The sequence below is a fragment of the Balaenoptera borealis genome, assembly GCF_965194805.1.
Source record: "Balaenoptera borealis genome assembly, chromosome: 8".
In the NCBI taxonomy this organism is placed as follows: domain Eukaryota; kingdom Metazoa; phylum Chordata; class Mammalia; order Artiodactyla; family Balaenopteridae; genus Balaenoptera; species Balaenoptera borealis.
Window position 1 is genome coordinate 76,100,983 of NC_138865.1, and position 14,332 is coordinate 76,115,314.

Genomic DNA, 14,332 nt, shown 5'->3' on the forward strand with positions numbered 1-14,332 from the left:
TAAGAGCTTACTAAGTTCCTGGCGCTATGCTAAACCCTTTATAACCCCACAGTTACTGCTGTAGTTAAGCATCACAGACCTCGTTTTATAGGACATGAAATCTAGCAGATAGTAGAACCAAAATTTAGTCCCAAATCTGACTCCAAAATCCAGTTGTATAGCTCTTCAAGGCTATCCTGATAATGATCTCATTTGCAATGAATACTCACTGCTATCTCTATTATAAGCTATAATACTTCTTACTATTTGGGTCTACAATAGGCAGGTTATAAATATTTAATAAGTTTATTATGCATCTTATAAACTCATTATGTTACATTGATTTCATATAAGGGTGCTCCTTATATAAATAATTTTCTTATATTGATATTTACAAAATAATTCATATCTTAATTGATTCCATTATATAACAAAGCTTTTACATTAACCAAAACTATTAGGCATAAGGGGTTTTTGTAAATTATTATTATTATTATTTTTATTCCAAGACGACTATTTCTTGGATTTTTAATCCAGGACTAGCATTTCCAAGGACATAATTTTTTAACTAACTAGAAAACAATATGATACCATTAACTCAGATTTTCTACCATCAGTAATACTTTTACCTTATAGTGTTTAAAATGTTCCTTTTTTGAAGTAAGGGACCACAAGTTGAAGAGATGAAATTAAGGAAGGACTGAACTCTTCCATCCCTCCCAGACCGTGCATTTCCATATTAAATTTGTTCAGATTTGGAGAAAGTAGTTATCAGACCAGTTTTACACCTGTCATAGGCACTTACTTTAATGGACATTTACTTTTATCCCCACCAATTATTTGTTAGGTCATGCTTTAGTATTAAAAGCAGTTTTCAGGATTAGTCAGTATAGCCCAAAAGAGCCACTGAAGTGAAAAGAAAACAGTTCCCACCCCCATCTGTGCTTTTCTTTGTAACCTGCATTTGTTCTTGCCCTTCCTCCTTTCTTTATAGTACCATTGAAAGGCGGTATGTAGCCCATTGTTAGCTCCATTCTACTCATCAATTAAATCCTTAAAACCTCTTGGCTCATTATCTAAAGAGTCAGTTCCAGAATATTAGGTTTACTGTGACCATGTAATTTACTAGATTTGTACCTTTCACTAAGCAACGTTGGAAGTTACTATACATTTGTCAGCAGAATTGTGAGAACAGCAATAATTATTTTAAAACAAATGCTGGTAGATCATTTCAAAAAAGAATATGACGACAAGAGCACTGGATTTTAAGCAAACAGTTGCTTACTATGGACAGTTTATACCATAAACAATCTAACTTGAGAGATCAAGTATCCAGCCAACTCCATTAGCATGGTGACCTGATTTGAAGCTTTGCTGGACTTTAATGAATGTTTTTAAACCACATTTGCACAGACAGTTCTGCCCTACTAAGAGCAGGATTAATTGTCAATAAGCAGAGAGCAAATAGATATCAAATATTTCTAAAGCTTCAGGTGTGATCATCAGCTTTCCCTCACTACACTTTAGGAAGAGTGTAAATCTCACCAATGATACCAAGAAAAGTCTTCAGATTGCCTGACAAGATTTCACCTGGAATTCCAGGCACAGATTTGTTTTACTGAGGAAACTAATCTCAGAAGCTAGTGGCAAAGCGAGATGTCCAAGGCCCAAGAGCTAAAGCATCAAGAATTGTTTTTTTCTTTCGTTAATGCAAACTGCACACAGTTCTGCAGTCTCCCTCCTGAGTGCCATTTATACCTCTGGAGAGAAAGCGTAGGCAGCTGTCAGGGGCTCAACTCTGCCCTAATCTTGTCCTTTATTGCTTTTCCCACCTCTTCAGCATTGTCAGAGCCACTCAAGCAACTAGAAGGACATTTGAGGTCACGTAATGCTGGGTAGACCTCTAGAAGTCTCTGATAAAAACTATTCTTCTTTATTGAATGTGAAGAATCAATTTTTCTCTTATTTCTGGGAATGGCTAATAGGACCCAGGGTTCTGGATTTCCTAGAGCACATTGCTAGGGATCATCAGTATTTTTCTGCCTAAGTTTGGTCTTGTGCCATTTCGTAGAGATGCAGAGTGATTATCATAGCACAGTTTCCAATCATCAACTTTCTTACCTGTCAAAACCCATGCTTCCTATTAAATGCTAACACCTAAGAGGAGATACAACTTACGGTTTAATACATTAGTTCAGTGGTTCTCAAAGTGTGTTCCCCTACCCTCACCCCAAACGGCAGCATCGGCATCAGCTAAGAATTTGTCAGAAACGCAAATGCTCAGGTCTCACTCTAGAATTATTGAAACAAACTCAGGGTGGGAGGGGTCCAGGGATCTGTGTTTAACAAGCCTTCCAAGAAGTTCTAAAGCACCAAAATTTCAAGAATCACTGCTTTTAGTCAATAGTCATTTTAGTACTAGATTCCTAAGGTAAGGTGTATGAGGTATATGGAAACAAAGCTTGATGAAGGAGAAAATGATTTCATTTATCCATTATCTATAGGGTGTTGGATACCATGGGCATAAAGGTGAGATGTAATGTCAATCTCTACAAGAAGCATATTGTCTCAGACAAATTAACCAATAAGCAGTAAAACACAAGGGTTAGAATATAAGTATAAGTGATGTTCTGTAATGACATAGAAGAGAGCAATTCTACCTGCGAAGGTTAGAGAAGACTTTAAAGAAGTGTAATACCTATAATGATTGAGGCTACATTATATGCCTGGCACTGTTAAAACACTACGTATTTTCTTATTTAAGCTCCCCCAAGTTTTTCCTATCTCCCTGTTCTGCACAAAAAGGAACAGGAGCTCAAAGAGGGTAAATGGTCAGTGCAAATGTGGAACTTCTGTGCCCTTACCACAGATGGTGACTTGAACTAGGTCCCAAGGACTGCACTGTGGCTGTGGCCCAGAGGCAGCGATCAACATGCAATGTTTGGGGCATGGTACTGGGCACCATAAGCTTGGAACTCTTACACTGATGAGGAAAACTGGAAGCCAGAAACGAAGGGTTTTTTTCTTCCCCCCCAGAGGCAATGAGAAGCCCTTGAAGAATTTATGCACGGGTGAACTCTGGTATATAGAAAGTGAAATCTGAAAGCAGATGACATGTGTCTCCATTCTATGTTGCTTTTACTTCTCAAGCTGTTGACCTCTCTGTCTAAACTCTGCATCCTTGCCCCTCAAGGCATGGGTCTTATTTCTTCTGATAACACTGCAACCTGAATCCAGGGCCTTTCCTAAATCCCAAAGAGCCCCTCAGGTCTATCACTATTTTCAAATAGGTTTGCAAGGTGTAATACCTTGAGATTAGTTGATTGGGAAGAAGATAGCAAAAGAATGGAGACAGAACAGGAACATATGATTGCTACCATGAACTGAACATAGTGTCGAAAGTAGTATTATCCTTGGATTTTGCTGACTTCATCTTCCAATAAGTAGTCTTTTCATGCAGCAAAATATTTTACCTCTTTATATCTTACATGACAGAAATTAAAAGCTTGATAACATCTGGACAGCTAAAGACCAGAAAAATCATTTCAAATTAGACCATATGCTTTTTAAGGTATGTGTTCAGATAAATATTCTGAAGGCTTTTATACTCTCTTCACTCCCTGGCCTATTTAATATTACCCTCTCTTTTATAATGATCACAAGGTAAGGCAGTAGCCCTGCCAGACACAGGCTCCGGGGACAGAAGCACAGCAGCTGAACGCTGATTTCATTATTTATTAGCAATATCTTCTTGAGTAAATTACTCAACCTTTTCATTCTGCTGTTTCATCATCATTTGTAAAAGTGGCTAACAGCAGTACGTAGGGTTGCTTTGTGTATTAAATTTTTTTTTAATTTGTATTAAAAATTATCATTATAAAAGTTAACTTTTGTTGTTAGTATTATTAGCTAGCAAGCAACAACACTTAATTTGTGATTCAATTTACATCACTTTAAAATTCAATTTTTAAGGTACTGATCAATATAAATTCAATGATTTTTAATGAAATAACTAGGCAATGTATCATCACAAAAGTCCTATATTAAGATTTTTTAGTTTTCTTTTGCAACTTAAAAAATTTTGTATGAATAAAGGATATCTCTGCTTTTTAAATGCATGACCACTCACTTCATATGCAGTCTATTTGTGCAATAAATACAGACACTATTTGAATTGAAAAGCAAGGAAAATAATATGCAAAGAGTCACCACACCCAGAAGCTCAAGCACAGGCTCATCATCATTGCATGACTAGTGAGCACCCATTATGTACCCAGAACATTTCCCCGGATGCCCTGGAAACCATGTTTTCATGTTTCATGACATGTCTATTTGAACATGGAAGGAGGTTGGGAGCTCAGAATGGTGGCATAAAATGGAACTAGTGTTATAAAACTTACCTTATCTCCTTCTTCTACCTCACACAGTTTCTCCTCAGTTGCAGGATTAAAGACCGGAAATTTCTTGCCACTCACTGAACTATGCCATTCATTGTTTATGAAGATCTGCAGAAGAGGAGAAAAGGTAAATAAAAAGGTATTTAAGGGCAGAGTCAAGATGGTGGTGTAGGAAGACATGGAGTTAGCATCTCCCCACAACTAGGGTGACTGCCAGCTGCTGGTGGGGGACTCTGACGCCCAAGGAGACGGGAGGAACCCCAGAGTGAACCGGTAGGATGTAGGGGGACTGAGAGGGGAGGAGAAGTGGAGGCCAGACAGGATCGGTGCCCCTTAGACGGGGGAGATCAGGAGAGGCAGGAGGGAGGGACTCTCCGGGAAGAGCGGGAGAGGAGCGGAGGGCGATTGCCTGGCCCACTCGGCCGGGGAGCCTGCTGAGCTCCTAAGCTGATCCCCTGCCCTCCAAAGACCCCTCCAGGCCGTGTGTGTCCTTGGGGGCATAGGCTCAGAGAGATCAGGAGAGGCAGGCGGGAGGTGCCCTCCCGGAACCCAGACCAGAGGAGCAGTAGAGGAGAGGAGGGCATTTGCCCCGCCCACTCGAGCCCAGGAAGCCTGCTGGACTCCCAGGTGAGGTCCCCTGGCCTCTGAGACCGGGGCGGGGAGGGCACGCCTGTGCGCCTTCTGTTTCTTGAGCCTAAGCCCCACCCTCCCATGCCCCCAGGGCCTTTTCCAGCCCTGTGGGTCCTGAGCATTGGCCCCGCCCACCATCCAAACCTCACCCTTGCTTAGGCCCCACCCTCCACAGCCAAGGCCTTCCCCCCCTTTTTTTTTTCTTTTCCCTCCTCCTCTTTTTTACTATTGTGGTACTATGTACCTTCCAGTTGTTGATTCATCTATATTTTTATCTTTACATTCTTTCTAACATATCTGTTAGTTTCCTAGTCTAATTTTATTTTTTACTTTGTTATTGTTTTTTTGGTTTTTTTTTTTTGCAACCCCACGTGGCTTGAGGGATCTTGGTTCACAGAGCCCAGGGTCGGGTGGAAGCTCCTGCAGTGGGAGCTCTGAGTCCAAACCACTGGACTAACAGAGAACCTCAGACCCCAGGGAATATATTCATCAGAGTGGAGTCTCACAGAGGTCCTCATCTCAGCACCAAGACCCAGCTCTACTCAATAGCCTACAAACTACAGTGTTGGAAGCCTCAGGCCAAACAACCAGTAAAACAGGAACACAATCCCACTCATTAAAAAAAAAAAAGATGAGATGGCAAAATAATGTCACAGATGAAGGAGCAAGGTGAAAACCTACAAGACCAAATAAATAAAGAGGAAAGAGGCAATCTACCGGAAAAAGAATTCAGAGTAATGATAGTAAAGATGATCCAGAATCTCAGAAATAGAATGGAAGCATGGATTGAGAAAATATGAGAAATGTTTAACAAAGATCTAGAAGAACTAAAGAACAAACAAACAGAGATGAACAACACAAAACCTGAAATGAAAAATACACTAGAAGGAATCAATAACAGAATAACTGAGGCAGAAGAATGAATAAGTGAGCAGAAAGACAAAATGGTGGAAATAACTGCCAAGGAGCAGAATAAAGAAAAAAGAATGAAAAGAATTGAAGACAATCTCAGAGACCTCTGGGACAACATTAAATGCACCAACATTTGAATTATAGGGGTCCCAGAAGAAGAAGAGAAAAAGAAAGGGTCTGAGAAAATATTTGAAGAGATTATAGTGGAAAACTTCCCTAACATGGGAAAGGAAATAGTCACCCAAGTCCAGGAAGCACAGAGAGTCCCATACAGGATAAACCCTAGGAAAAACACACCAAGACACATATTAATCAAACTAACAAAAATTAAATTCAAAGAAAAAATATTAAAAGCAGCAAGGGGAAAACAAAAAATAACATACAAAGGAATCCCCATAAGGTTGTCAGCTGATTTTTCAGTGGAAACTCTGCAGGCCAGAAGGGAGTGGCAGGATATACTTAAAGTGATGAAAGCGAAAAACCTACAACCAAGATTACCCAGCAAGGATGTCATTCAGATTCGATGGAGAAATTAAAAGCTTTTCAGACAAGCAAAAGCTAAGAGAATTCAGCACCACCAAACCAGCTTTACAACAAATGTTAAAGAAACTTCTCTAAGCAGTAAACACAAGAGAAGAACAAGACCCACAAAAATAAACCCAAAACAAGTAAGAAAATGGTAATAGGAACATACATATCAATAATAACCTTGACTGTAAATGGATTAAGTGCTCCAACCAAAAGACACAGGATTGCTGAATGGATACAAAAACAAGACCCATCTATATGCTGTCTACAAGAGACCCACTTCAGACCTAGGGACACATACAGACTGAAAGTGAGGGGATGGAAAAAGATATTCCATGCAAATGGAAATCAAAAGAAAGCTGGAGTAGCAATACTCGTATCAGATAAAATAGACTTTAAAATAAAGACTGTTACAAGAGATAAGGAGGGACACTACATAATGATCAAAGGATCAATCCAAGAAGAAGATATAACAATTATAAATGTTTATGCACCCAACATAGGAGAAATTCAATACATAAAGAAAATGCTAACAACCATGAAAGGAGAAATCAACAGTAACACAATAATAGTAGGGGACTTTAACACCCCAATTACACCAATGGACAGATCATCCAAACAGAAAATAAATAAGGAAACACAAGCTTTAAATGACACAAGACCAGATAGATCTAACTGATATTTATAGAACATTCCACCGAAAAGTGACAGAATACACTTTCTTCTCAAGTGCACACAAACATTCTCCAGGATACATCACATCTTGGGTCACAAATCAAGCCTCGGAAAATGTAAGAAAATTGAAATTGTATCAAGCATCTATTCTGACCACAATGCTATGAGATTGGAAATCAATTACAGGGAAAAAAACCGTAAGAAACAAAAATACATGGAGGCTAAACAGTGTGCTACTAAATAATCAAGAGATCTCTGAAGAAATCAAAGAAGAAACAAAGAAATACATAGAAACAAATGACAACAAAAACACGAAGACCCAAAACCTATGGGATGAAGCAAAGGCAGTTCTAAGAGGGAAGTTTACAGCAATTCAATCTCACCTCAAGAAGCAAGAAAAATCTCAAATAAACAATCTAATGCTACACTTAATCACTAGAGAAAGAAGAACAAAGAGAACCCAAAGTCAGTAGAAGGAAAGAAATCATAAAGATCAGAGCAGAAATAAACGAAATAGAAACAAAGAAAACAATAGCAAAGATCAATAAAACTAAAAGCTGGTTCTTTGAGAAGATAAACAAAATTGATAAACCCTTAGCCAGACTCATCAAGAAAAAAAGGGAGAGGATGCAAATCACTAAAATTAGAAATGAAAAAGGAGAAATCACAACTGGCACTGCAGAAATACAAAGGATTATGAGAGACTACTACATACAATTATATGCCAATAAAATGGAGAACCACAAAGAAATGGACAAATTCTTGGAAAGGTACAATTTTCCAAGACAGAACCAGGAAGAATTAGAAAATATAAACAACCTATCACAAGTAATGAAATTGAAACCATAATTAAAAATCTTCCAACAAACAAAAGTCCAGGAACAGATGGCTTCACAGGCGAATTCTATCAAACACTTAGAGAAAAGCTAACACTGATCCTTCTCAAACTCTTCCAAAAAATTGCAGAGGGAGAAACACTCCCAAATTCATTCTGTGAAGCCACCATCACCCTGATTCCAAAACCAGACAAAGATGTCACAAAGAAAACTACAGGCCAATATCACTGATGAACATAGATGCAAAAATCCTCAACAAAATACTAGCAAACAGAATCCAACAACACAGTAAAAGGATCATACATCATGATCAAGTGGCATTTATCCCAGGGATGCACGGATTTGTCAATATATGCAAATCAATCAGTGTGATACACCATATTAACAAACTGCAGAATAAAAATCATATGATCATCTCAATAGATGCAGAAAAAGCTTTTGACAAAATTCAACACCCATTTATGATAAAAACTCTCCAGATAGTGGGCATAGAGGGAAACTACCTCAACATAATAAAGGCCATATATGACAAACCCACAGCAAGCATCATACTCAATGGTGAAAAACTAAAAGCATTTCCACTAAGATCAGGAATAAGACAAGTATGTCCACTCTCACCACTCTTATTCAACAAGGTTTTGGAAGTCCTAGCCATGGCAATCAGAGAAGAAAAAGAAATAAAAGGAATACAAATTGGAAAAGAAAAAGTAAAATTGTCACTGTTTGCAGGTGACATGATTTTCTATACATAGAAATTCCTAAAGACGCCACCAGAAAACTACTAGAACTAATGAATGAATTTGGTAAGGTTGTAGGATACAAAATTAATGCACAGAAATCTCTGGCTTTCCTATACACCAACAACGAAAACTCAGAAATAGAAATTAAGTAAACACTCCCATTTACCATTGCAACAAAAAGAATAAAATACCTAGGAATAAACCTGCCTAAGGAGGCAAAAGACTTGTACTCAGAAAACTATAAAACACTGATGAAAGAAATCAAAGATGACATTAACAGATGGAGAAATATACCATGTTCTTGGATTGGAAAAATCAACATCGTGAAAATGTCTATACTACCCAAAGCAATCTACAGATTCAGTGCAATCCCTATCAAACTACCAATGGCATTCTCCACAGAATTAGAACAAAAAATCTTACAGTTCGTATGGAAACACAAAAGACCCCGAATAGCCAAAGCAATCTTGAGAAAGAAAAACAGAGTTGGAGGAATCACGCTCCCTGACTTCAAACTATACCACAAAGCTACAGTAATCAGGACAGTATGGTACTGGCACAAAAACAGAAATATAGATCAATAGTACGGGATAGAATGCCCAGAGATAAACCCACGCACCTATGGGCACCTAATTTACGACAAAGGAGGCAAGAACATACAGTGGAGAAAAGACAGCCTCTTCAATAAGTGGTGCTGGGAAAACTGGACAGCTACATGTAAAAGAATGAAATTAGAACACTCCCTAACACCATACACAAAAATAAACTCCAAATGGATTAAAGACTCAAATGTAAAACAGACACTATAAAACTTTTAGAGGAAAACATAGGAAAAACACTCTTTGACATAAATCGCAGCAAGATCTTTTTTGACCCATCTCCTAGAGTGACAGAAATAAAAACAAAAACAAAAACAAATGGGACTTAAACTTAAAAGCCTTTGCACAGCAAAGGAAACCATAAACAAGACAAAAAGACAACCCTCAGAATGGGAGAAAATATTTGCAAATGAATCAACAGACAAAGGATTAATCTCCAAAATACACAAACAGCTCATGGAGCTCAATATCAAAAAGACAAACAACCCAATCCAAAAATGGGTGGAAGACCTAAACATTTGACCAAGGAAGATACAGATGGCCAAGAGGCACATGATAAAATGCTCAACATCACTAATTATTAGAGACATGCAAATCAAAACTACAATGAGGTGTCACCTCATGCCAGTCAGAATGGCCATTATCAAAAAAGCTAGAAACAATAAATGCTGGAAAGGGTGTGGTGAAAAGGGAACCCTCCTACACTGTTGGTGGGAATGTAAATTGATACAACCACTATGGAGATGAGTATGGAGGTTCCTTAAAAAACTAAAAATAGAATTACCATATGACACAGCAATCCCACTACTGGGCATATACCCTGAGAAAACCATAATTTAAAAAGAGTCATGTACCACAATGTTCATTGCAGCACTATTTACAATAGCCAGGACATGGAACCAACCTAAATGTCCATCAACAGATGAACGGATAAAGAAGATGTGGCACATATATACAATGGAATATTACTCAGCCATAACAAGAAACAAAATTGAGTTATTTGTAGTGAGGTGGATGGACCTAGAGTCTCTCAGGCAGAGTGAAGTTAGTCAAAAAGAAAAAAACAAATACCATGTGCTAACACATATACATGGAATCTAAAAAAAAAACAAAAAAAATGGTACTGATGAACGTAGTTGCAGGGCAGGAATAAAGAGGTAGGCATAGAGAATGGACTTGAGGACATGGGGTGGGAGGGTGAAGCTGGGGTGAAGTGAGAGTAGCATCGACATATATACTCTACCGAATGTAAAATAGTTGGCTGGTGAGAAGCAGCAGCATAGCACAGGGAGATCAGCTCAGTGCTTTGCGATGACCTAAAGGGGTGGCATAGGGAGGATGAGAGGGAAGCTCAAGAGGGAGGGGATATGGGGACATGTGTATGCATATGGCTGATTCGCTTTTTTGTGCAATAGAAACTAACATGGTATTATGAAGCAGTTACACTCCAATAAAGATCTATTTTTTAAAAAAGCATTTAAATATGCAGCAAATTTCGGAAGCTCTTTATAAACTTAAACTAAAGCACTACAGAATGCATAGGTGAAGCCAATGTTACAACCTCACCTCCCTCACCTACCTGCCCCCTCCAAGAATATTTTAGCTGTTTAAGACATTTTACACATACATTCACAGATACACACGCATGCACACATACACACACTAAAATAAGGTAATACTTTAAAATTTCACTAAGATATGAGGTCATTTAAAGAATAGAAAATACAGACTGGAGAAGGCAATCTAGAAAAAGATGCTGTTATCTGAAATAGCCATAAATTTGAGGTAAGAGCGAAGGCTTGAGTGGGCTTGATCTTTATGAATCACTCTATTTTCTACTTCAGATTCTGAACATGTTCATTTTGGGCTACTGGTGATTTGGTATCATAAGTGACTATTTTCTGATCCTTTATTTTACTGTCTTGAAAGTAGCCTGAGGGAGGATTTTAAAAGAAGATTGCTTAGAAAAAAATTGGCTAGTGACATTTTTTCATCGACTTTTTAAAGGCATAAGGGTTTCATTCTCCTTTTTAAAAGATTATCTAATAAATTATTTGTCCTCATTTGAAATCAGGTACTAGATTTCTTAGTGCTATCTATGAGAAAGAGACCTGCATCTAAAGAAACAGAAGGATCTAGAAAATAATGGAATTTTGTTTTTTGTACACAATAAAAAAATAAGAATATTAAAAAGTGTTAGTATGTCATCATTTAAAAAGTCTGAGTTTCAACTTTTGCAGCCCTGAGTTTGCATTTCATTATGGAAATTAACAGAGTTTTGATATTCATCTTTTCATAGAATAAAAACATTTGATGAGGCCAAATTAAGAAGTACTACTTATGTGATGAATAAAGTTATGTTTGTCTGTTTTTCTGGTTTATCCTCAGAATAAAAAATTCCCAGCCGAAGTGTCCAAGGTGTGCGACACAATCCCAGTCCTCAAGTGACCTTAACCTCAGTAAAGAACTCTTAAATAAATAACTTAAAATTGAATCAAAGGACCTAGAATCCAGTAGCTACATATGGGTAAGATCTATAATATTCTGCACGTGAGTACACTCTGATATTTTGATTTGCTAAAAAACAAGGGGAAGGATAAGTCTCCTTCTTTGCCTGTTCCTGCCAATATAACCTATGTATTTGGAGGCGTTCAAAAGAATTGTGGTGCTAGCCTGGAACTGACAGGAAAAAGATGTGGGCGTGAAAAAATAAAGGGGGAGGGGTGCAAAGCAGTTCAGATAAAGAGACTAGATGTCCAAAGACACATACATGGAGGTTTGAGAAAGATAGAGGTATCAAGAAAATCCTTGTTTCTCTGATAGGGTAATGGAATACAGACGAAGAGCATAAAACTCCTCTTAGCCTCCAAAAAAAAAAAAAAATATTGGCATCTTAGTTCAACTTGAAGGAAGATAAATTCAGATTAAAACTACTGACTTGCTCAACGTCTCTTGGAGTGAATCAGCATTCTAGCTATCAAAAACACATTTTATGGAATCCTGTAATTACTCTTTTTTTTTTTTTTTGTAATTACTCTTAAAGAGTATTCTCTTTCATGCGTCTTTAGCCTTTACCTCTTATTTTTCCCCACGTGGGATCGCTGGGAAGCACCTCAATCTAAGTGTCCCAAGTTCAGCTCACTGTCATCTCTAGCTTTATGCTGCTCTCACCTCAAACTAAGGTTCTAAAACTTGCTCTTGCATTCTCTCTCTTACATGCACACACACTTTCCCTCTTCTGTTAATGGCACACAAAATCCCTACTCATCCTTTTGTATCACTATGTTTTATACTATCATAAAAAAGCTTTTCCCTGTTCTCCCTGCCCCCCACCTCTGCCTAATTGAAATTTAATTTTTACCGTTAACATAATCTTCCTAAGCCAGGCCAGCTGAAATTTTGTCCCCTCCTCAGAACACTTAGGTGGTTCTCCATTCTCAAACTACTGAGCATGGCATTTGAGGTGTCTTATGGTTTGGCCCCAATGTCCTTTTTTAACCTTTTATCCCACTCTTTCCTCAATTTACCCTTTATTTCAGCCTCATTCTACTGTCTCAAATACCATGGATTTTTTTTCTCCTCCATACCTTGATTCATGCTGTTCCTCAGACTGGAGTTTCAATATTTTCTTCTCCTCGTACTTCAAACTCCTTTAAAATGTCATTTCCTCATGAAGATTTCACTAGTCTGTCCAATTGGATTTAACCTCTTTTTTTCTCTTTCCTAACATAGCATTTTAATATCCTACTATTAAATTACTTATTATGTTCTGTTTTGAATTAAAGCTCGCTATCTACATATCAGCTCATCAAATTATAAACAGAAAACTAAAGACATCATGGTACTTGCTCTAGATTCTTGAGCTAGCCTTGCAAAACTTGATTCAGATTCACTCACAGATGTCTAATTCTGCCTCTTCTCTGCCCTAAAGATAGTATCCCCTCCTCCAACTTTATATCTCTAAACTAAGAGAGCACAAAGTCTCACCCTGTCAGAGATATGCCCAGCATTCCACCCTTCCACAGTATAATTTCACCAAAACTCTCATAAAAAGAAGAGACAGAATGTAATATAATATAATATATATCAAAATATAATATATATCAAAATATAATAATATTTTGATAGGCCTGTGGTGAAGCTTTCCAGCTCCCACCTAAGTCCTCTCACCCTGATAATTTGTGGTTTCAACTTTTCAATAATACGCTCTCAATATATTATAACTTACTTTAATCCCTTCATACAATCTCTTTTGGTGAAAGAACCATTACAATATGTATGTGCCATCTACTTTCATTATCAGGCTCTTGCATTTAAACTGTACATAAAACTCCCCTTTCAGATTAAAGTCAGTGAATATTTTGTAAATGAGCATTAGAGTAAGAATACAAATTTATCTGTCAGCCTCCAGGCAACTGAAGAGATCAGTTGTAGATGATCCCAAATTACCAGCAGCTAGTCTGCATTATTCAGTTTTAACCTTTAATAAAGGAAAACACAGTGAACTTAATTTTTGTGTGAATTTGTGCTTACACTCACACAATCCCAAATGGTCACTTTTCTTTTATCAGAAAAGTGTTTGTCAAATAATGTGTAGATACCTGAGAAATACTCTGTAAGGTCATATGGAAACATGGAAGATGAGTGAGCTATGGCCCCTGCTTCCAAGTGGTTTATGATCTAAGAGGAGAGTATATTTATATCAAGGTCAGCCAGTAAAGAATTAAAGACTGTAGAGTACAATGACCAAAGCAGTGCTTTAGTCAGTAAATTGCAGAGTGAAACTCATGGAAGAGAGGAGCATGGGCTGGAAGAATGCAATCTGGAAGATAGGGTTGGTAGAACAAAAGGAAAACAAGGGGCAGAAGGAGGGAACCCTCTTGGGGTATTTGGAACACAGTAGAGAGATCAGCCCCAGGCAGAGGGTTCCAGTGTAAACAAGTCTTAGATAAGTTCCAACAGTGAAAATGAAGCCAGTGTGTGGTGGATCTTGATACCTGAGTGACTCTATTCTGGATGTCATAAGGGAGGGACAG

General features: G+C 37.8%; 2 protein-coding genes across 2 annotated transcripts in view; one reads left to right on the forward strand and one right to left on the reverse strand.

Moving 5' to 3' along the window:
- Positions 1 to 14,332, reverse strand: part of ALDH1A1 (aldehyde dehydrogenase 1 family member A1) — a 54,499-nt gene that overhangs the window by 31,060 nt on the left and 9,107 nt on the right. Inside the window, exon 2 of the mRNA XM_082401456.1 lies at positions 4,380 to 4,484. Within this exon, the coding sequence (XP_082257582.1) occupies positions 4,380 to 4,484 (105 nt within the window). The remainder of the gene's footprint in view (positions 1 to 4,379; positions 4,485 to 14,332) is intronic.
- LOC309633085 (cytochrome P450 1A1-like) overlaps positions 4,423 to 14,332 on the forward strand; it is a 108,754-nt gene continuing 98,844 nt past the window's right edge. The window contains 2 exon segments of the mRNA XM_082401490.1: positions 4,423 to 4,503; positions 11,685 to 11,823. The gene's annotated coding sequence lies outside the window, so the exon portion shown is untranslated.